At 51.3% G+C, this 26,124-nt stretch overlaps 1 protein-coding gene across 3 annotated transcripts in view; it reads right to left on the bottom strand.

The window, feature by feature from the left end:
- Positions 1-7,413: 7,413 nt before the first annotated feature.
- Mindy4 (MINDY lysine 48 deubiquitinase 4) overlaps positions 7,414-26,124 on the bottom strand; it is a 112,401-nt gene continuing 93,690 nt past the window's right edge. For all 3 annotated transcript variants that reach the window (XM_037203775.1, XM_028864101.2, XM_028864102.2), the window contains exons 16-18: positions 21,063-21,243; positions 20,496-20,568; positions 7,414-10,361 (exon numbers count right to left, since the gene is read on the bottom strand). In XM_037203775.1, coding sequence (XP_037059670.1) covers positions 10,313-10,361; positions 20,496-20,568; positions 21,063-21,243 — 303 coding nt within the window. In that variant the 3' untranslated portion in view covers positions 7,414-10,312. The remainder of the gene's footprint in view (positions 10,362-20,495; positions 20,569-21,062; positions 21,244-26,124) is intronic.

Raw genomic sequence — 26,124 nt, 5'->3', positions numbered from 1 at the left:
TGAGTGGAGACCCAAGCCCTGATCTGCAAGCTGCAGGGAGCCCACACTCATAAGATTAAAGGACCCAGGGCACAGCCAGATGCCACTGGGAATAGCCTGGTTGTTGAGGCAGAAGTCTTAGAGGCCTTCCTGGAGGAGGCAGTGTTTGAACCACAGATGCTTTGGAACCGAAGGGCTATAAATACATTATCAGATGAGAAATCCCCTTGGTAAGTCCTGTCCCCTGCCTGACATATCTTCCCTTCCCAGGCAGCCTACCCGATCTCAGGGCAGCTCTGAGTGGCTTCTTTCATTCTTTCCTAGTTACTCAGCCGCCTGCTCCAGGGCTGTGCTTCAAGGCCACAGTCCAAGTGTGTTCTCCTCCTCCACGCAGTAACGCTCTTTAGATCAGAATGGGGACTCGAGAGTCTATCTTCTCAAGCTGCAGCTTCTCGAAGGGCCTCTCCAGGTCTCTAGGGCTGCTTGCCCTGTCCTAGTAGCAGTACGGCACCCAAGCCTGGCACGATAACACAGTGCCCCTGCCTGTTACTGAGGGACGACCAGAACCACAGAGGATGGATGGCCAGTCACTCCTGAGCTGAGGCATATGCCTACCACCTGCCTCGGAAACCCCCATGTAGAGTGCTCAGAGTGTGTGTACAGAAAGCCCCACCATCCCCAGAACCTGACCCTGCCAGAGCAAAGGAGAAAGGTCAAAGGCAGAATGATTTTTTTTTTTTTCAGGCGGGCCCGATCTGAGGAGCCATGGTCACAGAGGACAGAGGGGAAGTGTAACAGGCATTCCTGACCGGACCTTTCACATCTGTCCTTAGAAGCCTCCGTTTTGAGTCCCTGGCATGTCTCAGCTTTTCACAGGAACTTGAGTTCTTAAAATGCAGTCTCTGATTCCTAAGTCCGACTGGTAGAACCTACGAATTCCGCGTTCTAACACACTCCCAGGGAATGCCAGTTAGTCCAGAGCTGCGCCATGAGCGGTAAGGGACTGAACTGTCAGGACTCTCCCATGCAGCCAGCTGTTTACCATATCCGTGGCTGAGCACAACTGATCGTTACTTCCACCTGAGCTGGAAGTCATTGCAAGAATGCAAAGAACCGCTCGCGAGTTCTTACCGTGAGATAACCAATGCAGCTGTTTGCTATCGGTAGAAAGTATTTTCCCTGATTCTGGCTGCCAGCGAATTGACTGAAACATCTTACAGTCAGAGTCTTGAAGAGCAGACTGTGACTGGGTGTGCTATGGGAGGGACTCAGGCTCCGTGTGGTCTTATGGTAAGTCTCTGGTCCAGAGAGAGATGGTTGGGATATGATAACACAGTGCCCCTGGTGCCCACCCTGGGCCCAGACTGACATCCCTGCCCAGGGAAACATTGTCATGCTATACACTGGCTTGGACACCAGCCAGCTGAGCACCCCTGCCTACAGACAAGATGGAAAGTAGATCTTTGATGTACCATCATGTAGCCCTGCAGGGCACACGTGAGGACAGCTGAGACTCAGGACAGGAAGTGGCAGTGTGGATCTGTGGGCAGCAGAGCCCCGCCTCTTCTCATCGACCAGGAAAGGTTTCCCGGAGGAGGGGATATGGCAGATGGATTTGTTTATATCAAGGAAGGAAGGTGGTGTAGAGGACAGTCCAAACAGAAGAAGGGAAAAGATGGCTTTTTAGTCATGCCAGGCACATACGCGGTTCCCATGAGGCCTCTTTGCTTTGGCTGGGTTTGACTTTGAGAGAGGGACTTGGGAGGATGGGATGGGATGTCCCCTGCCATCTCTAGTCCCTGCTGTGGGAGTCTGTTTTCTTTCTCCTACCAGAACAGTGGAGATCTCAGCGAACCTCTTCTTGCACTATGTACAGATAAGGAGGCCTGAGGCAGTCTAGAGCACCCTGCTGGAGGCAGAAGACTTGGAAGTGGAAACGCTTGGGCCTCTACAGAAGGGGGCCCTACTCCTCCCACCTAGCCAGTGGAGGGGGAGCAGAGCTGAGTGAGGACCTAGCCAGTCAGCCTTCTGAAGGTGAGGTGAGTGTGAGCACAGGGTGGTGGGACAGAGAGAGGAAAGACCTAAGCAGGCCCCCTGCTAAGAGGCCGTGGGAAGTGCTGTCCCGTTCTTAAACAGGTACACTCAGTGACCCAAGAGGATAACAGAGCGCAGGTTCTAAGGACCCAGCCATCCTTGGAACACACCGACCCCTTCCCAGCCTCCCTTGTGGAAGTAGCTTTCAGGCCCCTGACGATTTTCCAGAAAAGGAAACAGGAGATCGCCAGAGGTACAAACCCAAGCTGCGTGTGCCGTGGGCGGGAAGAAGGGAAATGCTTGGCATTTTCTGCAAAGGTTTGGGAATGATAGGAAGCAGGTTTACAGGTGCCTAGGCTGAGAGCTGCCCACCTTAGCTAGCTGGCTGCCTTCAGGGTCTGTGGGCTGCTGACCTGTTGTTCCGTGTGCTGCTCACCCTTGGGGAGAGGGCTGAACTGAAGGAAAGGTCAGGCTCCCACACAATAGGGCCGGGTGTAGAATCAGGACACCCAGCTACACAAGCTCCCAGAACCTCAGGAAACCAGAGGAGATAAGAGGGGCGGGGCTGCAGGAAACTCCACCCATCCTCAGCCGCGGAGATGCTTCTGGAGCCCCCCCTCCCCCGCCCCGCTTCTTCACAGAGCAGCTGAGCACGAAGGAAGGATGAGCATCCCCAGACTCAGTTTCCAAATCTGTCCCCAGGATCACTGAGGCTGCACCCAGAGCTTGTCACAGTGGCCTGCAGTCTCATTCTCAGAAGCGGTCACTGCTGAGGAGAGACCCACCTTTAGGGTTCATCATGTGGCCCAATCTCATTTTTCCAAATCAGAGGCCAAAGCCTGGTATAGGGAGGACCAAGCCAAAATAGAAGGCATTTCTCCATGTGGCCCAGGAGAGGTCAGAGGTGCCAGAGGGAAAGGGATACACCATTTAGGAAGGGACTCTGGGCATGATGAGACCAGCATCATCCAGGATTCAGCCAACATACATGAGGTCCAGCCAGCCTCAGTCTACCAAAACATCCCACTTGCATCTCAGGCCCTCTATGCATCTCACAGGAGCAAAGCCAACCCTCCTGAGCACTTCTAGCTGCCAGCTCCACTCTAAGCCCTCAATGGGGTATCCTCACACCAGAGGGGGTAACATGTGCCACCATGATTACCGTCGCAAGAGTAGAGAAACTGAGGCACAGAGTCAGTTCACTTGTTCGCTTGTTCCCTCATTTGTGTTTTGAGGCAGAGTCTCTCAGAGTGTGGGCTGACCTTGTGTTTGCTTTGCAGCCAAGGACAACCTTGAACTTTTGATCCTCCTGCCTCTACCTCCCGAATGTTGGGATTCCGGGACTTGGATTTAAGGCTTTGTATGTGATAGATACACACTCTACCTACTGAGCTATCCTCCCTGCCTGCTGTTTGTAATTTAACTCAGGTGACACAGAGGGGAGACAGGAGCTAAGACCTGAACCGAGCTCAAAATCATAAAGTTCAAAATCATAAACACTCCAGTACCCCAACTCCCTACGTTGTCTTATAGCACAAAGCCCATGATTGGTGTCCCCCAAACCCAGGGTGAATAACAGCAGCAAAAGACAGACTTGGGCCTCTGACCCATAGAAGAGCTCTCAGAACCCGACACCAGTCACGGGTACCAGAGACCCATCCTGGGGCTGGAGGTTTGACATCTGATGGAGGCTCCTGGTCCTTGGGGGGTGAACATTTTCCACAATGGCTGCTGAAACCCCAGCTGGCCAGAGGGGTGTCTCAGACCCTCAGAACACAGACAGGAGCACCGAGTATCCCCATGGGAAGAGCCCTGTCCGAGGCTACCAAGGGACTGAGACCCATTCCGCCAGCCTGGCTGTACTCGACAATGCTTGCCTACAGGAGCCAAGCAATGCTTGCCATCTGGCCCAAGGTCGCCAACAGTAAGGGAAACAATGGGCAGTGCGTCCAGCCATGGCCAGCATCTGAACAAAGGCTTGGCACCTCCCCGACCCGAGGCCCCTCCTTCATGGTTTGCCAAGGCAGGCGAGTAGCGGAAACCTTCATCTGAGGCTGGGAAGTTTTACAGACTATTTCTGGGAGAACTGTGGCTGCCAGAGCAGCCAACAGAGGGGGCAGCTGGTCTAGGCCAAGCCCTGCTTGGCAAGAAGTAGAGGTGATGGGAGGACTCGAATCCAGGACATGGCCGCACCCACCTGGTTCCTGGGGTGCCTCGTTCTCTCCCACCTTGTCGTTTAGCCCCAGCTCTAAAGTTGGTCTCTTGTCTAGGGTCTACCGTCCATATTGTTGACATCTCAGTCTTCTGAGCACAGCATGGAGCCATCACTGCCCTAAAGCCTGCTGTGGCTCCCCAGTACTCATGCTCAAACTCTGCAACCTATTAAGAGTCTTTTTTGATTCCTTTCTGACATTTTTAACCTTCCCATCACCCCTAGATTCCCCAGGCCCCTTCCATCTGATAGCTATGTCCCCAGAGTATCCTCTGTGCACCTGCTCCCCGCCACACCCCCAGAGTATCTGTTCCTCACCACCACCTTTCCCCCAGGAACTAGCATTACTCCTTCTCCCTTCGGGAAGCATGTCTGTCTGCTTCACCCAGAGTCATCCAAGAAAGAATTGGGCTCATGAATGTGTGGGACAGGGGGCAGGAGATCAACTGTGAACAACCCTTCCTCGGAGCAAGGTTCCCATGCACAGCAGTGGCTGTTTACACACTGTCCCCATGTAATTATTAATCATGCTCCAGGTTCTTCCTGTGCTAGGGCAGGAAGGGGCAGGGCAGGGCAGGGCTTAGGGATGGTATTGAACCCAAGTGTCTCAAGTACCCTGAAAGTGATCGGGCTACAGGGAGGTGGCTATGCACTGTGCTTATCACCAAGTTCTCCGAGGCTACCTAGAGAAGTTGGCGTTTGTCAGACTTCTTAGACTCAAAAGGGTCAAAAAAAAAAAGTACCAGATAAACACCCAGGATCACTCTTATCGGAGGGGCCACAGGAAAGGCGCCAGGTTTAATCTCAGAACCACACCCTGAACCAACGGTTTAGATGCCCAGCCCAATGTTCAGTGACAGGCTGTGTGTGGGGAGGGACAGGGCGGGGTTTCTTAAAGCCTGTAGCTGTAACCTTCGGCTGGATCAGTACCTGGGGAAAGAAGGAGGGAAGCGCCCTGGGTCCGGGGAGAAGCAAAACAGCACCGTGCCTTAGATGCAGGGCTGCACTGTATGTGTGCGCGGTGCATCTGTGCTAAAGGAGAGCCCGTTGACCAGGACCTCTGCAGGACCTGCAGTGGTGGCAAAGAAGTCAAGGGCATCACGGGAGTACCTGCGGGGGGGGCTTCTCGGGGGAGGGCTTTGGAGCCAGCCCATGTGATTGACAGGACATGACAACTGGAACGGGGAGCAGGAAGGCGGGAACCAGCCCTATCAAGGAACACCAAGGAAGGCTTCAACAGTGACAGACTCGGTGGAGAATCTGCTGCTGTGATTTCAGGTGGATGGAGCTCACTCGGGGCTGGAGGGGAGGTGGGAAGAACGCCGGGAGAAGCAAACTGGACCCACCCACCCCCAACCACCTAAGTACCACCTGCTGGTCTGGCCTCCAAGAGCCTGCCACAAAAGAAAAGTGCCTCAGTTTCCCCATCTGCGGAGGTAAAGAAGGTCTCTGGTGACTCTCTTGAAGAAAGGCACAGAATGGGTATTTGTGGAACTGGGGACGGGAGAGGAGAGCACGGTCAGAGAGGCCACCTGCAGGCTACGGCCACCACTGAGCCCTCAGCTTGTCCAGTGCGGCCCTGAGCCCTCTCTGTGACCACTAGGGCTCCCCGAAGCTTAGACCGCCACCCCACACAGAAGTCCTGGTCATATTACACCTGGCTATGCCATTTCCCCGCCAACCCCCATCCTGCAGTGTGCATGAAGCAATCTCCATTATCACACATGCTTGGCATTTTTGCCTGATAATCACACCTCCCACAGCCCCATGAGGGATTAGGGCATGATTAGGGAGGAGGGAAAACTGGTGAGTGGAGCCAAACATCTGCCAAAAGACTTGGCCGCCTGTGTGATGGCCTCCTCTGAGGGTCTGGTGGACGGGTCAGGACCCTACCCAGGGGCTGTGGTAGCACAGGACAGCCACATCTTACCCACGCATGCGCTCCTAAGCTGCCTTCCCGCCAGTGGCCCCCTGCTCCTGCCCTGTGCACCTGAAGGGGAAGAGACCTGACCCAGAACTCGAAACAAATCTCCTTTGCAAGGGAAGGTGCCCCACCTCGGCCCCATATGGGGTCTTTATCTGCTCTCTGCTCCTGACCCTGGTCCTCTGGGAACACTGTTCACACACAACGAGGTAGACAGACACTGGGACTGCCACGGTCTGTCTGCCCACACTGTGCCTTCCATCTGGAATGATCATTCACTCAATTATTCACTTGTGCTTGAAGGCCCAGGGTAGCAGCTTCCTCCAAGGAGCTCCTTCTTTGTCCATCGGAGAACCTGTCAAGAAGCATCCACCGAGCCCTCACACAGTGCTGAGACCTGTTCTAAGTGCTTCAGTGTGGGACTCTCTTCATCTTAGCTAGAATGCTGCGAGGCTGACATTTTATACACGAGACACCAAAGCTCATCAAGTGTAAGTCAAGTGCTCAGGGCCACATAGGGGTCAGACTGGGGCAGCTTCTTCCTCCCAGACCTACGAGGTGAGTTTCCTATGAATCCTTCTGAACTTCACAAAAATGGCCAGCTCTACAGCAGAGCCTTTCAGGCTTGAACTGGTCCACCCATTTAAAATGCAGATTCCCGGTTGAGCGGGGTTGGGATGGAGCCTGGATGAGAAACTCAGCGGCGCTGCTGCTCTGACATCACTCTGAGTAGGAAAGCTAGCATCCAGAACAAGGAACAGTCCTCTGTTGTCACCGCTGCTTAGCAGAGATGAAGGCATGTGGTAACTAGGTCACTAGTCTCTTCACTCTTAGCCGACTGGAGGCCCTGCTGTCCATTGGTACGTGCTGGTCCCGTCCCTGTGATACAGAGACACTGGGGGCAATCAAGTCAAGTCTGAATGTATCCTTACCTTTGGACATGTCTAAGCCCTGGCCTAGATCTGACCCCCAGGAACCCCTGCTGTCCTGGAAACTGCTCTGCATGGCACTCTAAGGGAACAGAGCCAATGTCCTACCAAGCTAGCCATCTGGACATGAGTGAAGGTGAGCAGCTTGGGTCCCGCAGTTAGCAAGGGTGTCTTTGTAGAGAGGCATCAGCTTCAAGGACAGAAAGAGATGTGTCCTTGCTCCTAAGGCTATGTAAGACAGGCCCCAGGAAAATGCCTGGAAAGCTGCTGTGAACTGCAGAGTGTCTCCAAGTAGAGCAAGAGACGGAGAAATATGGCTCCTTAACACACTAGTGTGTGAGCATTCAAGATTTTAATACAGGTTGGGAGAGGACTATGTGCCACAGAAGCCTACCCACTGCATCCCTAGAAAACCATGTGCCCACACGGACAGTGCCCACTTGTAATGGAAGGAATCACAGCTGAGTCACCTGGAAAAGTTATGGAAAAAGCCGAGATACCGAGCACACAGCCAGAGCTGATCCGGTGTGTAGGGGCAAAGCTGTGTGGGGCTTCATATGGCTCTCAAGTGGAATCCACAGAGAGAAGACTCAGGTGTTCCACAAAGGGGATGGAGGAAGAGGTTGTCCCCCACAGAGGAAGCTGGCCTACCCTAAGCAGTAAGCAGTAGGTAGGGTAACACACACACACACACACACACACACACACACACACACACACACACATACACACACCTGCCCAGCATAAGACATCCTGAGATATGAAGGAGCCAGAGCTATCTGAGTGCCCACTGGTGGCAAAGAGCAGCCTCTAGGATGGCTGTACTATACAGTAAGAAGTGTCTAGCCGACCCCTCTTTTCTGAAAGAGCCAGAGACAGCACACGGTCTGGAGGTCGTGGAGCAAGGCAGGAGAGTGAAAACAGGCTGCCACAGCACCCTGTTCAAGAGACCATCCCAGGGCAAGGGGAGGCCTTTCCTCGTGAGAGGTTTGAGTTAAGTGGCCATTACACTTATCCCATGTACTCCTCTTCATAATGCCAGAAGTCAACAGTCATGGCCTGTTTGTCCATCTAGATCCTTTGAACACTAAAGACGGAGGGGGAAGTCAATGGGAAAAGACTGGCCAGCGTATTCAGGACTTTGTCTCTAAGTAGAGAACAGAGACAGAGAACGATGGACCCCTAACACACACGTGTGTGAGCATTACAGATTTTAACACAGGCTGGGAGAGGGCTATGAGCCACAGAAGTCGAGCCACTGCATCCCGAGAAAACAAGGAGCCCATGTGGACGGTGCCCACTTGTGATGAGGCAGAGCCTCGTGTGTTTTGTTCCTATAGCGCGGAGAGGGTAACTGAGAGTGTATTCTGGCTTCGGAGCCTGCGAGTGGTGGTACCTGGCTCTGCCCACCTTCCACTCCAAGGCATCATCTAAGTATCTGCATCTGGGCTCCTAGAAAAAGCAAGCTCTGTGCTTTGTTGGGTTAACCTTCTGCGGCAATGCTGGGAATTGTTTGTTTTCTCTAGTGCTGCCAAAGCGCCCCTGGCAAGGAGACTAAGTGGGTTTCATTGAAAAGATACTTTTCCTCCCCAGGCCGATAAACAAGGCCACTGCAGGGAAACCAACTTCCTCAGCCAGGCACTCTGCAGCGGCCCATCCCTGGCCAAGGAAAACAAATGCATAAACATTTCAAGGAGATATAGGAAGCATTTCTACTGGGAACCTGCTGTGAATGGCCACTAAAGTTTACACAGCAAGCCCCAAGGGAGCCTGGTGCAGGACACAGCCCTCCCCGCCCTCCCATTCTCCTATGGCATGGCTGACTCCTCCCTGTCGCCCCAAAGATCTGCAGTTGGGACACAGCGTGTGCCCTTTCCAGAGAAACACAAGACAAGCTCTGTAGTTGTCCCCACCAAACCCCCAACTCCCTAAAAAGGAGGGGTGCATTCTTACAGTAGAGGAAACAGCCCTAGAGAGCCTAGAGCTCTTAAACCACATGGGGACACATGGAGGCCAAAGATGGGCTGACATAAAGCATCTACAACTCCCGTGTGCCTCTCTTGACACGTGTATAAGCACCCACCTCTGCATGGCCCCTGAGCTGGGGGTGGAGGCACCTGCTGGCTTCATCATTCTTTTAGTCCTAGTTTCTTACCTGGATAGCCATATGACAGGGACTTTGAGGGCTGGAACTTTGCCCCAGGTCCCTCTTGTGAACTGCTGTGAGTAGCCCTGGACTCTGGCTTTGATCCAGACACTCCCATAGTTATGCCCCAGCCTCCCACTGCTGCTTTATCACACTCCTTGATGAAAGCCACAGGACAGACACCAATGTAGTAAGCGAAATGCAGAATATACCATTTTCCCATGCAACCTCTCTCCTTATTCTGCAATGTGAGTACTTCCAAAGCCCTGCCCACTCACACTGGCAGTCAGTTCTCCCCATAGCCACAGGGAAGTCTACACTTGATCCCTTTGCTTATCCCCATCTTCTTGGCTCACGCGCATGGCCAAAAAGTCACTCCCTGGGCAGCTTTCTATCCCTGTCCATTCCAGTCTCCTTCGAGACTCACCCCCATCCTCATGTAGCCTCATAGGAGAAGCAGGTCTCCCTGGTGCAGACTCTCTAGCGTTTGGGCTACTCTTGGACAGCAGACCACATAGCTTGTATCTTAGACTATGCTGCTCCTGCAGAAAACAGGAAGACCAGGGGACCTGACAAGGACATCCTTGAGACAAAGGGCAGGGCTTGTCCTCAGATCTTGGCTAGGAGATACTTAGCCTACTGGGGGGCCTCCACCTCGCTGTCCCACCTTGGCCATGATGAGAACAGATCTGCGCTCCCCTCACACTAATGAATCACAAAGTCTCGGCCCTGGTCATAGACTTGACTTCTGCTTTATAGAAACTGTAGTAACAAGTGTCCAGAGTCCCCAAGGCCAGCTACACCAGAGGCCTTGGAGAGAGGGGCTGTCCAGGAGGGATGCAGATGGAAGACAGGATCTTGGATGGCCTTCTTGTCTTTGGTAGTCACAGCTGTGTCAGGAGGGAACCTCAGCGGTGCACCGGGCCCTACCACGGCCCTTCATGGAAGAAACTGGAAGGCTCGGTATGCCTCTGTGGCCATGCAAACTCAGGCAGGAGGGTTCCTCTGAGAGACTTGACCCTAAGACCTGGGGTCCAAGGGTCATCCCAGTGATGAGTGCTGAAGCCAGAGCTTGATGTATCCAAGGGTCACAGGATGGGGTCTGAGCCATTCCAGTTCACGGATGCCCCCTTCCATCTATGAAGAGAGTGACAGGAGAGTGTTAGAGCTACAGAGGCCCAGGAAGGAGGCCTTGAGAATTCCACCCTGCCCATTAGATTTCCACTTTGCCCAACCTAAACACCCATATGGCATGCAGAGCAGACACCCTGATAACAATAGGGAAGGCAGAGGTGACAGGCAACTTGTCCATTTGTGCCACAGCTGACTATGCCTGGTGCTGGCACTACAGCTTTCTAACGATTTATGGCACCCAAGGAAATCGGGGCCCAGCTCTTGTCCAGCAGTGCCTGACAATGGCCCTTCAGGGGCACCTGTGGAATCAGGGAAAACGATATTCTGGGATGGCCAAGGTCCAGAAGAGAAGCCAGAAAGGCAGGGAAAGAGGTGCAGAGGAGGCTGGAGAGCTGAAAACAGACCAGGGCATTTCTCTATGTGCCACAGGAGCTACTGAGGTCTGTGAGTTCCACAGGAACAAGACAGGTTTTGAAAACTGATTTATAAATTAAGGAAAATGAGGTAGATAAACGGTAGTATCTCGGATCCAATGGGACAGTTACTGTAGTTGAGACCAGGGGATTTCCTAACACCTGACTCTAATCTATAGAGTTGATTTTCCAAACAATTAATGGGCATCACATTTACAGCAGATGAAGAACCTATGCAAATCCACCACAAGGGGTAGTCTGTGTATACACGCATCCTAAGACAACACAAATTAGAATATGCATGTTGCCAGATAGCACTATCGGGCAATCAGGGAGACTGGGGCTTAACAACGTGTTCACGGTGTATGAAGTTTATTAGAGAGGGAACCAACATCATGTTTGCAAATCCAGAGGTCAAGTCCAAATCGCAACTGCCACAGGCAAGGGAAAATGAGAAGCTGTACTTGTTTTAATTCAGTAACTCTCTGGGAAAGCCTAAGTTCCCAAGATGGGAACTTCAGCAAGAGAGAAAACAGGTTCTTTCAGAGTAACACTGCATGCAGCACCCCCCAACAGAATGACCAGGAGCAGCAGGCCCTATCTATCCAGAGATATGACTGATATTTGAAATGTCCCCCACAGGCTCGTGGTTTGAATTCTTGGTGGTGCCATTTTGGGAGGCTGTGGAACCTTCAGGAAGTGAGGTCACTAGTAGTAAGTCTCTGGAGATGATACCCAACCTCTGGCTCCTGTAGACTCAGTTTTCTGGTCTACCATGGTGGGAACATCCTCCACCGCTGCTTTACTATGCATGCCCTCCCCACCCAGACTAGCTAAACCCCCAAAACCATGAACCAAGCAAAATGTCTCTCCTTTAAGTTGTTTCTTTTAGGTACTGTGGTCACAGCACTATGAACACAACTAAAACACACTGGGTCACCCACAGATCAACCATCTGTAGAACAAGAAACAGCAGCAACCAAAACGCACCCTCCACAAGCCAAGAAACTAGCCCGTACTGAACATGTACAGCCTGACTTCCCTTGTTATTATTCTGTAAACAATATAGTATAACAAGTGTTTCCATATTAGATATTATAAGTATCCAGAGACTAAACTATATAGAAAGATGTGTGGGCCATATGTAAATACTATGCTACTTTATAGAAGAGATTGAAGCATCCTCAGATTTTTATATTCTCAGGCGCTCCTGAAACCTCCCCATTTTTATGGAGTGACAATTGAATGGTTCACCTTGGACCCAATGTTCCTCACCCTTACTAGCCCATCCTCCAGCTCAACTCCCACTTCCTTCCTCCGAGGCTGATCCTTGTCTTCTCCAGGCCTCTGAACTGCTGCCTCAGTACCTCTAGTTTTTAGGCTGAAAATAATACTGTTCCAGAGGTAGCAGGATTCATACTCACTCTGTCTTCTAACTCACTTTCCTGTAGATTATAAGCAGCTTCTTGTTAGATGTATAAACTGTATTTCCCCCCATTTCATATATTCTGTTTTACATCATCCCATTTCCCATTTAAAAAAAAAAAAAGAGAGAGTTCTTGTCATTTGCAGAAAAACAACAACAACAACAAATCTTAGTTGTAATTCTGCGCCTCTTTCTCTCATAGGATGCTCTTCGGTGTGGAAGACAGAAGTTGTACACAGTCACACAGGAACATTAACATCACATTCTAGCCCCACCAGGGCACCACAGGAACAAGATAGTATATAGTATTCCCAAAGCACTGAGGATGTGAGAAAGTCCTGTGTAAGACAAAAGGCTGCCCTAATGTACACCCTAGTCAATGTTCCAGAAAAGCTGGGCATTTGAATGTTTTGTAAAAAAAAAAAAAAAAAAAAAAAAAAAAAAAACAGTCTAACAGCCCACAGTTCCAGAGAAGCTAGCTAACAAGGAGGACCCTAAGAGGGACACATAGATCATCCAGTGAAGAGGAAATAGATGAGATCTACATGAGTAAACTGGGAGTGGGGGGAGGTGATGGAGGGCAAAGGATGGGGGATGCGAACATAAGGGAATGGGAGGATTGAGCTGGAACAGGGACAGAGTGGGAGAGCAGGGAAAGAGATACCATGATAAATGAAGATATCATGGGAATAGGGAGAAACAGGGTGCTAGGGAAGTTCCCAGGAATCCACAAGGATGACCCCACCTTAGATGACTAGCAATAGCTGAGATGGTGCCTGAAATGGCCTTCTCCGGTAATCAGATTAGTGAATACTCTGTCATCATAGAGCCTTCATCCAGTAACTGATGGAAGCAGATGCAGAGATCCACGGCCAGAAGTCCAACTGATGAAAGGAGGGATTCTATGAGCAAGGGACATGGAGATCATGATGGGGAAACCTACAGAGACGACCAGCCAAACTAGTAGAAATGGATTAACTGTGGACCAATAGCTGTGGAGCCCCCATGGGACTGAACTAGGCCCTCTGGATAGGCGACACAGTTGTTTAGTTTGAACCGTTTAGGAGGCCCCCAGGCAGTGGGATCAGGATCCATCCCTGGTGCATGAGCGAGCTTTTTGGAGCCCAGTGTCTATAATGGGACACCTTGAGTGCCTTGGTGCAGGGGGAGGGGCGTCGACCTGCCTCAACTGAATGTACCAGGCTCTGCTGACTCCCCATGCGAGACCTTGCCTTGGAGGAGGTGGAAATTGGGGGGTGGCTAGGGGGGAAAGGCTGGGGGGCAGTAGGAGGGAGGAGAGGGGGATCTGTGGTTGGTATGTAACATGAATAGAAAATTTCTTAATAATAAAAATTTTTTAGAAACCCAGTCTATTTAAAAGGCTAGAATAGGTAGGTGGGGAAAACCAGCTTAGGCATAAATATTCATTTGAGGAACTGTCCCCAAAGTTCTGTGTTCTCTTTGGTGTCATTTGGTGGCACCCAGCAATGCTGAAAGACCTCACCCGCTAGGGTCATGCAGCTTTCTGGCAGTCCGTCCCTAACTGCCTGCAGGACAGGCATTTGGTTCTGCTTTGGTCACAGTACTCAGAAACAACTTCAAAAGCAGGTCTTTCAAAAGCCAGTGCTGGCAGAATCGCCCGTACAAGGTCCAGCCTAACCTGTGTTTGGAAACAAATGCCAACAAACTCACATTCAACACTGCCTGCATCCTTCCTAACCATCAGCAGGAGGACCCCAAGGGTCGGTCTCATAATCTACTAGGTATGGGGGACCTGGGTGGCTCAGCGATCTCTTGCTCTGGACCACTTCCCAAGCTTCCTGTATGTCAGGTAGAACCAGGGCACTCTTACCAACTTTGTTCACTTAGACAGAACACACCCACTTTGATGGAAGGTGTCCACATTGCATTCCACTGTCTAAGTGGTAGTCACAGCCACTGTAGGGGGGGGGGGAACCTGACAGAACTTGGAGAAATTGACGGTTACATGAGGAGTCTTCTGTTGGTAAGACTTGGGATCTCATGAGGTCCCAGGGGAGGCAGCACAGGTCTATGAGCAGGGGAAATGGTCCCTGCTCTAACTGGCACACATATGAGCAGGTATCGGTAGAGCAGTGCTGGGCCTATGTTCTGAAAGGCAGGCTGATCTACTGCAGATACTGAGTTAGTAGCGATTCAGTGAACTGTAACAATATAAGGCTATTTGAAAATTTTAATTATCTCTTCCTGATCATCTCTGCAGCCCTGAAAGTACACCATTAAAAATCCTTTTATTGTTCTAGTAAGATTTGTATATAAGCAGCAAAGTCTTGGGTACCAAGATCTTAGGGGCCTGAAGTGATGGCTCAGTGGTTGAGAACACTGGCTGCTCTTAACACTGGCTGCTCTTCTGGAGGTCCTGGGTTCAATTTCCATCACTCCCATGGTGGCTCACAACTTTCTGTAACTGTAACCCCATGGGATCCAATGCCTTCTGGTGTACAGATGTACATGTAGACAAAACACCCATATACATAAAATAAATAAATGAATCTTAAACAAACAAACAAACAAACAAACACATCTTAAATGCAGATTCCCAAACAAACAGTGACAAAAAGGAGACACAATGGAGAGGGACAGATCCCCCTTCAGCCTGGTCCCCAAGGTCCAGACTGTCATTCTCTCCATACCCACCCAACCCCCAGACTCTGCCTTCCCCGTGGGAGGCAAACCTAAGCTCTCTCAGGAGCTCCCGACAGACAAAATGGGATTTGGCTTCAGTGCAGGGTGAGTCACATTCACCCGTCACCGAACATCTGTGTCACACCAGTCACGGAGCCTCGTTGGCACGCTGCTGGGTCTATGGTTGGTTTTGAAGCCATTCACAAGGAAACGAGCCCTCCCATCCTGGCCAGGTGCAAAGGCCGCGGAGAGACGCACTTTGCTATGGTATGAGGAATCAGCCGTCTGGAGGGCGGGAAGGGCTGGGCAGGACAGTGGGTCTGAATGAAGAAGAGCTTGGACAAGGCTGCAGCAGCAGCAAGGAATGGGAGAGACGGAGAGGTGCCCGAAGCTGCAGCGGGAGTCAACGGCCCGGGCTGTCAGCAGCAGTAACTCAGGAGGCAGGCAGATGGTGCACTTCAAAGCACCTTGGCACTGGATAACTCTGGTGTGGGAGCTGTTTGGCCCACTATGGGACATTTCGTGCTCTTTTCCCGGACTATAATTGCCGAAAGTGTTTCAAGACTGCCAAATAATCCCAAAGGTGAAAAACCACCCTACCAAGGACCCCCAACTTAATAGTTGAGCTTTGAGCTCAAAGCCAATAGCAACCTCACCAGAGAGGGCCATGGCATGCAAATGCTCCCCCCCCCCCCCCGCCTCAGGGCAATCACGGCAGCACTGCTGGCTCCAGCCTGAACCGAACCAGACCACTGCCAAACCCGATGGACTTCACCTAGGAAAAGGGCCCGCGTGAGGCGGTAGCAAAAGGTAGGCAGGCCTGGTTTCCATGCTCCAGACTGCGGAAGATACACCCAGGAGTTCTTTTGCTGGCCTTGATCTTCCAGACAGCTCTGTCCCTTGGGCCATCCTGAATTACAAGTGGTTCTAGAGCTAGGCCTGCATGCTCCCTGCCACCTGTGGCCGTGGCCAGTCCTTCCCCTGGCACACCCAACCTTCTCTAGGCTCAGGTCCAGACCCCTTGCAGAACAGATCTGGCTTGGAGATGGTTCTCAGCACTTGTGCTAGGCTCAGAAAGAGCTGATATCACCTGTCACCCAGAGTTCTGAGGTACGGGGACATTCCTCTACCCCAGCTCTCCTCTTATACATTGACTCTAGAGCCCACTGCCTCCCCCAGACCCCCACATGGAAATCCAGGTCTTTATTCACTCTTTACACGACTCAGCACACTGTCCTGTACTCACCCCCATGCCTTCACCCCATCTGATCCCTTTCCTGCCTGCCTTTCCCCACATGTTCAGAGCCCCTTATAAAGGTCAGGGAATCTTCTGTGGTTCTACTTTGTCACAGCAGCTCAGGAAAGAGGTAGTGATACCTGACTGACAGATGGACAGAACTGAGCTCAGGAGGACAAACCGTAGGATGTGACAAGCCAGGGCAGAGGGGGGAATATGTGGACAGCAGCACACACAAGAGTGTGTCTGACACAGACAGTGGGATGCCAGGGAGAGCCCCTTCTGTGGCTAAGGGGCGCTGTGAATGGGGAGCCCAGGCACGGGCACCAGCAGGAGGGAAGTGGGGTGCATAGGAGGGCAGGGCATCCCTAAGGAAGGTAGGTGCTCTCCCAGACCTCAGAAACACCGACCCTGGGTGGAACCAGTTTCCATCTCTTGTCTGAACCTCCAAACAGAAACATCTGGGCCCTAGCTCCAGGCCCGGTTATGAGCGCTTTCCTCTTCTCTCTGGCCTGCTGACAACTGTCTCATTTTTCTCGCACTCCAGTGAGGATGGAAGCCTGGGAGAGGTCAGTGTGTGCTGTTAGAAATGACCCCCAAAGAGTCTGGTTTGGTTGATGTGGTTTCAGAACAGCAGGGGGAGGGGCAAGAGATGGACCCCACATTCCCGGGACAGGAAAGGTGACAAGACACTCTGTGGGGCTGAGATGCGCATCATTCAAGAGCAGGGACAGCGCAGAGAACTCGCAATGTTTCTAATTAGGATGCTGTTCTCTGAAGGCAAAACCCGGAGTCTGGGCTTGTGCAATGCCTCCGTGGCCACACAGCCAGGTGGCAGGAAATCACACTGTCCGCTCGGTCACTGGCCACCGGGCTGGGACAGTGACAGTGACAGTCTATGCTGCTGGTGACTCAATGTGACTGTACAACCTATACCTCCCCATCTATTAAAGAAAGGGCTAGACTGAGGGGGGTCTGGGCACCCCTCTGTGGACTAAGCCCATCGCCAGATGGCCAGATATGTGATAGGTCCGTCCTGTAGGGTAGGTCACCAGTTCCTACAAAGCAGCAAGGCTGGCCGTAAGGACAAGAGGTCATCTTCCCCTGGATTGGATCAGGGTGGATTCTGAACTTGACTTCCATTTGATTGAACTCCCTGAGAGTGGGAAGTGATTCGTATCCAGCTGTTTCTTCTAAAGAATCGAGACCAGAGCCTCCAGGAGAGTTGGCATGAGGAGGAGGAAGCTGCCCCTGGCCCACTAGGTGCTCCAGCTAGCCACTCTTCTCCTGCATGGACAGGAGGATTCGGAACATTCAGCTGCATCCCACCATGTATTTGAAATCTGACTCTGGTTTTGGCAGTGACCTGAGCATGGGCTATGGTACCAGCTGTACTCTAAGGCAGGTCTACGGGCAGCAGGATTTGCCCCCTCACCTCAACCCCATAGCCAAGACCATTCCAGCAGGTCCTCAGAGTGACCTCAGGGGCCACTTTCCCAAGTTGCTCCTTTGAGCTGTTTGAGAATCTGCAGCAAGAACAAAACACAAAGCCTTTGTAATTCAACCCCCTTGGACTAGGATGCCTGGCCTGCTGTTTCCCATTACAGTGGCATGTTATCTGATGGATCCAGGGGACAGGGACCCAACCATTCCACTCTTCACTCACCCACTCAGCCTTCCGGCAATAATTCTGGGAAAAACTCTGGGAAAGAGCTCCCATGGTAACTGGCCAGGTAGACTCACCATGGCGAATGTAACAAGAAAGCAGAGCAGGCCAAAACCTGTTGTTAGGAATAAAGTTCCCTGGCCTCTGGTTATCATTCAGGCTTGGTACCTTTCTTGGTAACTGACTCCCAAAGGCAGGTTCACAAGGCAGATGGACACAGATGGGGCCTGGGAAGGCCCTTACCCATTGTTAACCAGCACTTCTGAAAAGTAGTTCTAGGGCCTAGAGAGATGGTTCCACAGTTAATAGTGCTTTCTGAGCACCAATGAGGACCAGAGTTCAAATCCCAGCACCAGCTGATAAGCCAGGTGCCCCACATACGTCTCTACCTCCACCTGCAATGTGAGTATTGCTGGGCCGTGCTGGCCTCTAAACTATCCAAGAAAACATGAGCCCCAAGTTCATCAAGAGACCCTGCCTCAAAGAAATTTGGTGAGGAGAGGATACCTGCTGCCTTCTTCTGGCCTCCATAGTATGCATAGGTATGTATGTGCGCGCGCACACACACACACACACACACACACTTTAAACACAAATGAAAGAAGGAATATTTTCTGAAGTGGTCCTAGGGCTGTAGCACCAGTAGCAACTAGGAACTGCACTGAAGTTTCACATCCTCAGGCCTCAGCACAGAGGCCCTGGGGGCCCTGGAGGCTCCAGTTCTAACATATTCTGCAAAGGAGCTGATGTCTGGGACGACTTCCCAGTGAGTGATCCAGAATTCACATGGGCTTCCCCTAGGCTTCCTGGGGATGGATGGGGTCTGGGATGCCCAAAGTCCCTAGGCCTGCTGTCCCTAACCCTGTATGCTATATAAATGGTGATATTTCTCTCCATGACAAACACTGGGAAGCACTTCTGAAGAGGCCAGGGCTATGGCCAGGTCAGGGAGCAGAAGCGAGGGCATGGAAAGCCAGGCACCACGCCCCAACTCAACCTGCTCTCCAGCTCCCCTCACAAGGGGTCACTGGGATAGAATGGGTTAGGCATCGTCCCAAGAGACCAAAGCACCAACAGAAGAGATCCAAGCCCACCCTCGATGACTCTGAACTGAGCTCCGTGCCAGCCACCTCAGGGCAAGGGGTTACCTCAAGACGGGCCAAAACCCTGAGTCATTCTCAAACAACTAACTGCCCAAGAGGCTGAGCTCCAGAAGGCCAGTCAAGACTGGGGCTGCTTGGCCAACCAGGAACGATCTATTGCCACAAAAGGGGCAGTGAAGAGATTAAGGGTTACCACTGGCGGGAGGGGTACAAAGAGAAAGTCAAAAGGAGATATCAAGGAGCATCCCAGTGGTCTGTATGCTGTAGAAAGAGGCTGTGCCTAGGGGGCAGCTGGGGCCCTTCTCCGTCAGAAACGTCATCCTGTGGCCTCCTGTACTAGCCTGCACTAAATGCCAAGGCCAATGTCACCTCCTTTCCCCTTCAAAGCCCTTCACTCATCACCTTGAATGAGTGGCCCTTTGTACTTGAAAGGACAGCAACCCACATGTGCCCCTGATCCTCTGATGAAAACAGCCAGCCTATGACCTACAGGAATGCTGTATCCCGGGGGGGGGGGGGGGCAGGGAACTGGCACAATGGGGATGTGCCTGTAGCCCTCCCATTTCCCCTTCCTGACGCTTCCACAGTGCCAAAACAGTCCCTGCTCTCTTCCTCAGTCCCATTCAAAGGCTTGTCTGCAAGGGGCAGCATGCCTGGACTCCAGGTATGCCTTCAGGTGGTCAGACTCTCAGGGCCGGGCTGTGGCTCTGGCCCCAGCCACGGGGAAACAGATTCCTTCTGAGACAGCATCAGTCATGAGTGCCAAGGACGATGACAGTGAAAGCTAATGCTAGAAAGTTATCCATGCAGGCTCCAAGCTGCCATTGCCCCCACTTTACAGATGACAAAGTAAGTCAGAAAATGAAGTCCAGTGTATCACAGCCAGCCTGCAGCCTTGCTCCAGAACTCGTGCTCGGAACCGTTATGGCACGCACTACATCCCTGGAAAAGCAACCAGAACCTGGTCTCCCTCCCGAGATGCTCCTCGATGCTTCTCTACCACACACTAAGGTCTCCCAGTCGCCACTACAGACTTGGAGAAGAGCTGGCCAAGTAAGCCAGAGGCTTCTACCAGCGACAGCCCACAGGCTCTGCAGAGCACAGCCCCAGCCTAGGGCACAACCAAATATTTAGGGAAGGAAGGGATAGGCTTGTGCCAACTCTAGCCTGGGCCACAACCTTCCCTGAATGCAGAGTCTGGATGAGGTCTCAAGGACCTACCCAGTGCCTTAGAGACAGGGACGTCTCTGCTCAGTGTTCAGACTGGCTGTACCACACCAGGGTAGGCAGGTACTGCTGTTGTGGGCAGCCACCCCCCACCACATCAAGGCCATCTCATCCCCTCACACCACATCCTGGTCATCCCATTGCCCCACCACCACACCCTGGCTATCCATGTCCTCTTCCAGTTCTATTCCATTCCCTCTCCCTCAGCCCATGGAGACACCTGCTTAAGTGTGTAAGTCCCCATCCCAGTGTCTTATCAGCTGCTTGGTATTACCTGACCACACCCCTCTCCATCAAGCTACCCAGGAAGCTGTTTGTCTATCTACAGGTCTAATGTCCCCAGTCAATGCACATCCTCGCCTCAGGGTGAGTTTTACAACGTTAGAGGCAGCCCCACTCACTTGGTTCTGATACAGAGCTCAAGGGGAGGGACAAGGTCGCTGCAGCTGTCCTCTGGGCTGGTCTTGGTGGTGTCTAGGGAGGAGGGAGAAAAAAAGCACTCACATCATCTCAGGATATGCACTCGCCCTGAGTCCAGGACAGGCAACTCCAGGGAGCCAACCCAACCCTCTGAGTATCACGCTCTCATCTCCATCTTAACTGGATCTACCTTCCTTCTTGGTCATGGATTCTTACCTAGACAGTGCACTGGCCTCTCACCTCCAGCCTCCACCAAACCCAGGCCCTACTTCAGTTACCACAATATTTTTTTTCCTAAAAACACATGTGGCCTCATTATTATCCTGCTCTAAAACCTCCCGTGACTCCCTACTTCCTTAAAAGCAAATCCAAACCCATCAGCAACGCTCACAGGGCACTCTATGGTCAAGTGCTCAAGGTCCATCCATGGCCCTCCCGTGCAGGCTAGCATCACTCTCTGGCCCCCATGAGTATCCCAAGAAGGCATTCTAAGGCTGCTTTTGGAGTAGCCTGGAGGCTCCCTGAGGAGACCCGTTAGGGTATCTCACCAACAGTCAGCCGAATCTCCTCCTGCTGGTTGGCCAAGCCATCGTAGTAATAGAGGTCGAAGAGCCGCTCCGTCTTCCAGTTGGACAGGAGCTCTGGTTGGAGGCTGAAGAGGATGCTGAAGTGGCTCTCGCTGCAGACCACCCAGATGGGGAACCTCGGAGTCTTCAGGAAGCAGCCAACCTGAATCGGGAGGGAAAGACCTGACGCAATGTGCCGCCCGGCCGAGGCGAGGCTGCATTCCCAGAGATCCCTGGTGTGATGCTGGAAACCCCTCCTGCTGCCCAGACCTTCTAGAGCAGGCCACCTCACAGCAAGGATCTCAGGGAATTCACACACAGCATTGGTTCCAGGTGGCAGCCATGCCACAGTCCACCGTCCTCTAACCTTCTCTTCTCCTCCACTCTCTCCCACACCTCACTTGCGTGGGGCTCAGCCACGGCCTCCCAACTAACTCTTGCTCGCACTCCTCACAGCCACGCAGCCCACCAATCCCTGGGCCTTCCCAATCTTTGTCTTCCCTTGGGAGAGCTGTACCACTCCAACAGCTGGGTCAGTGAGCGGGCATCACTGCCTCCTGGTTCCCGGGGGCAACTGCCCCCTCAACCACGGCGCCACAGTCCGCCTTGTGCCTTGTGCCGCCACCACATGCACCCCTCCCAAGAGCCTGCCCAATGTGTGAACAAGTGGTTGAAAAATGGAGGTCCTTAGGACCTCCACTGACGTCAACTAGAATTGTGCATTGAAGACAGGTAGGCCTGGGAGCCCTGGGGAGCCAGGAGGGAAGGGTATGAGTGAGCAGTCCCACGGTGTCAGGGTGAACGTCTGAGAAATTCAGGGTGCAGCGGGCTGTTTGGTGAGGGAGCCTGGAGGATGAGGCCAGGGCAGCACAGGAACACGGAGCAAAAAGTCGCTCTGCAAATCCCCAGCCAGGGACTCGCATAGCTGGCTAAGGATGTGTGGGAACAAACCAGAGACCCCTCCAGCATACTGGCACAATGCTTCCTGCAAAGACCTATTCTACTTATGACCCCTTGGGTAGGCCACCGGACACACTCTTCTGTAAGTGCCCCAGGTGGCACCTCGCCTGCCTGAACTAGTTTATTCAGCCATGCTGAGCTGGTCCCACCTAATCCACAGCCTCCCCCAGTGGAGATATTTGCTGCTCAGGTGTTTACAGCCTCTGCTGTGGATTAAGGAAAGAATGGGAGCTATTTTTTCCAATGGGGAGAAGGGCACACTTGCTCTAGGGCCCACCACAGAATACAGAGGCAGCTTCCACCACCTCAGGGGTAAAGCTGGAGATACTCGGGACTGAGGGGGTGTGCTCACAATGTCCTCCGTGAAGGACTCGCCCATTCAAGTGGAGCGCAGGAGGGACCGTGTTGGCCAAGCGCTAGCTGCTTTCTTATCTAAAATAAAGCTCCCTTTCGGTGCTCAAAAGAGGTGTTCTTGGGAGGCCCGGCCCGGGACTGTACTCACTCACAACAGGCAAGGAAGGAGCCTCAAGCCAGGCATTGGCAGGCCTGGGCGCCATCAGCTCCTGAATTTTCCAAACGAGGAACAGAGGGCAGCTTGCCATTTATAAACAACAGTCAAAAGATTAAGAGCAAAACACTGCCCAGAGGGCTTATAAATGAGTGCACTCATTCACAAGCCTTTTCCACGAGGAGACCTTTTCCAGAGAGACTTCCGTAGGGGTCTTAGGGAGCTGGGTGTGCAGGCCAGGCTCTCTCCTGGGGGCCATGCTGCACCATCACAGTGCTTTTATTTGTTTGTTTTTATTGTTCTGAACTTTTAAACTTCTTCTTGGTGTTGAGAAATAAACTCAGGCGATTGTGGTAAACCTGTGCTCTGCCACCGGGCCACACTCCTAGCTAGCTCCTGAGATTGTTATTTTAAATGCCATTCAAAAACTATGAGTTTTGTCAATACTGTGTAAATCAATAACAATGACCTGATTCTGAACATGCCAATGGGAAGCTTTTGAACTGTAAATGTGCTATAGGATGGACTATTTCTCAGGAGAATAGCTTCCAGAGTCAACGTTTTGAGGTCAAGGACTGGGTCTTAATTTGCTGTAGCATGTCAAGTTTCCTTCCATCAGCTTTTATGCCTTTTACGTCTCATTCTTGTAGATCTGATTAACAAACTGTGAACTTAATGTAATTTGCATGCCTTGGTTGCTAGTGTGATGTGAGTGATTTTTCATGTATTTATTTGCTAAATGACTGACAGACTTCTAGACTTTTTTTTTTTTTTTTTTTTTCCGAGACAGGGTTTCTCTGTGTAGCTTTGAGCCTTTCCTGGAACTCACTTGGTAGCCCAGGCTGGCCTCGAACTCACAGAGATCCACCTGGCTCTGCCTCCCAAGTGCTGGGATTAAAGGCATGCGCCACCACCGCCCGGCAGACTTCTAGACTTTTATCAAATAAATAACCGATTGCTACAACATTCTCTGGATTTTTGTTGGTTGGGTTTATTTTAGTTTTTGGTTTTGGGGGATAGTTGGTTGTATGTTGTTGTGAGACAGAGTTTCCACATGTAGCCCAGGCTAGCCTTAATATCTAGAGCCTCCCGTGTGCTAGAATTACAGACATATATCACAAGCCCAGGTCTCCTGTAATACTTTACATTAAGTGAACTAACCTTTCTCCATTAATTTGAAACCCAGCCATTGTGCCATTGTGTGTATGTGTGTAATTATATTTCTGCCAATTTTTTTCATTGATCCATTTGTCTATTCCTATGCCTTATGTTTTGATTACTATAGTCTTTACTGTATCTGCTGGAGGTTGCAAATTTCATTATGTATTTCAAAACTGCCTGGCTGTTCCTGAGCACTTTTCTTTCTTAGATAAACTATTTTAAAAACCCTTTGGGCCGGGTAATAGTGGCACACACACCTTTAGACCTAGGACTAGGAGGCAAAGGCAGGCAGGTACAACTATGAGTTTGAGGTCAGCCTGGTCTACAGAGTGAGTTCCAGGACAGCCAGGTCTACAAAGAAAAACCCTGTCTCAAAACAAAACAAAACAACTTTGGGATTTTTTTTTTCCCTTGAAGTGCTGGGGTCTTAATCTCTATCAGTGGTTCTCAACCTTCCTAATGCTGTGACCCTTTAATATAGTTCCTCATTCTGTGATGATCCCCAACCACAAAATTATTTTCATTGCTACTTCATAACTGTAATTTTGCTACTGTTATGAATTTTAATGTAAGTATCTGATATGCTGGATGTCTGATATGCGACCTCCAAAGGGGTCTCAATCCACAGGTTGAAAACCACTGAGCTAGTATCTTGAGGCCAGTGCTCTGCACTGAGTTTCATGTCCCAGTCCTACTCGGGACTTTCAATGTTCAGTTTAGGGAAAGCAGTATCTTTACCACACTGAATCTCACTGCCCAGACTTGATATTTTACTCTGTTTTTCTAATCTTTTATGTATTTCATAAAATCATTTAGAAATCTTGTATTATATTGGTTAGGATTGAGAAATCTTGTACTACTTTTATTCCTTGGTATTTTCACATTTTTGGATTTTTGAAAAGTATCTTCTTAGGTTTTACATTCTCTTTATCAAGAGTGTTTTTTATTTTGTGTGTGTGTGTGTGTGTGTGTGTGTGTGTGTGTGTGTGTGTGTGTGTGTTATTCCCAGTCATCTTTCTAAACTTTCAAAAGATGATTAATGATTTTTAGTTAACTTATGTTTATTTCTGAATAGGTTACTGCATCCACATATGAAGTTTTAGGGATTTTTGTTGTTGTTGTTGTTTTTCAAGACAGGGTTTCTCTGTGTAGTTTTGGAGCCTGTCCTGGATCTCACTCTATAAACCAGGCTGGCCTCGAGCTCACAGAGATCCTCCTGGCTCTGCCTCCGGAGTGCTGGGATTAAAGGCGTGTGCTTTAGGGATGTTTTTAAATTTTCTTAAACATTAAGTTATTTTGTATACGTGTGTGGGGACACATGTGCAGTGACATGTATGTGACAGTCAGAGAACAACCTGAGGGACTCAGTACTTTGCTCCCACCATGTGGGTTCTGGGGATTGAACTCGGGTCGTCAGGCCTGGCAGCGAGCCTTTTTACCTACTGAGCCATCTTGCTGGTTCTCAGGGGCGTTAAAATCCGAATCTTAATCTCTCACAGAGGTAGTGAATGGCCCCAGCCAGTATGGATCGCCAGATTCAGGCACCTGTTTTCCAGGATCAGCACTTGACCACAAGCAGAACTACCTTCCTGTCTATAATGGTGACATTCATTTGATGTGATTACACTTTATCCTCGGTAACACAACGGACGATGGGACGATGGGGAGAAAATGAGATCGGTGAGGACGGCAGAGAGTCACCAAACGAGTATACAGGTGCTGTACCTCACCACCGCCACCACCACACCACCATCACCAAGACAGGCAGACGCTGACTCAGTCTGATGCACTACTAACTAGAGTCGTGTGTGATCATCTCAGAAGCGCTGAAATGTGAGGAAAATTCCATCCTAAGGCAATAAAATAGGATGCTTACATCAAGGAAAGGTCTACGGAGGAACCAGGCGCTTGGCTGGAGGATGACAAGAGGAGACGAAGGCCTCCCTTTCGGAGGTGGGGGGGCAGGGCAGGTGGAGGGGAGAGCATATGCAAAGGCCCAGAGGAAGGCCTGACCACACAGAGGCGGATGGAGCTAAGGCCCAGCATCAGCAGGTGAGCCACGGGGAGAGGAAGGGCGCAGCTCTGGTGGGAGGGCCCACAGCTCACGGCAAGTTTGGGAGTTTAGCCTCTGCATCAGTTACTTGTGCCCAGGCCACCACAGCACACACCGCAGAATGTGTGGTTTAAACAACATATGGCCGGGCGTTGGTGGCGCACGCCTTTAATCCCAGCACTCGGGAGGCAGAGCCAGGCGGATCTCTGTGAGTTCGAGGCCAGCCTGGGCTACCAAGTGAGCTCCAGGAAAGGCGCAAAGCTACACAGAGAAACCCTGTCTCGAAAAACCAAAAAAAAAAAAAAAAAAAAAAAAAAAAAAAATTCCGGAGCAGTCTGCAACCGAGGTGTTGTCTGAATTGT

Source organism: Peromyscus leucopus, chromosome 3, assembly GCF_004664715.2.
Source record: "Peromyscus leucopus breed LL Stock chromosome 3, UCI_PerLeu_2.1, whole genome shotgun sequence".
Lineage (NCBI taxonomy): Eukaryota > Metazoa > Chordata > Mammalia > Rodentia > Cricetidae > Peromyscus > Peromyscus leucopus.
The sequence above is the reverse complement of the archived record's forward strand: the minus strand, read 5'-3'. Positions and strand labels throughout refer to the sequence as shown.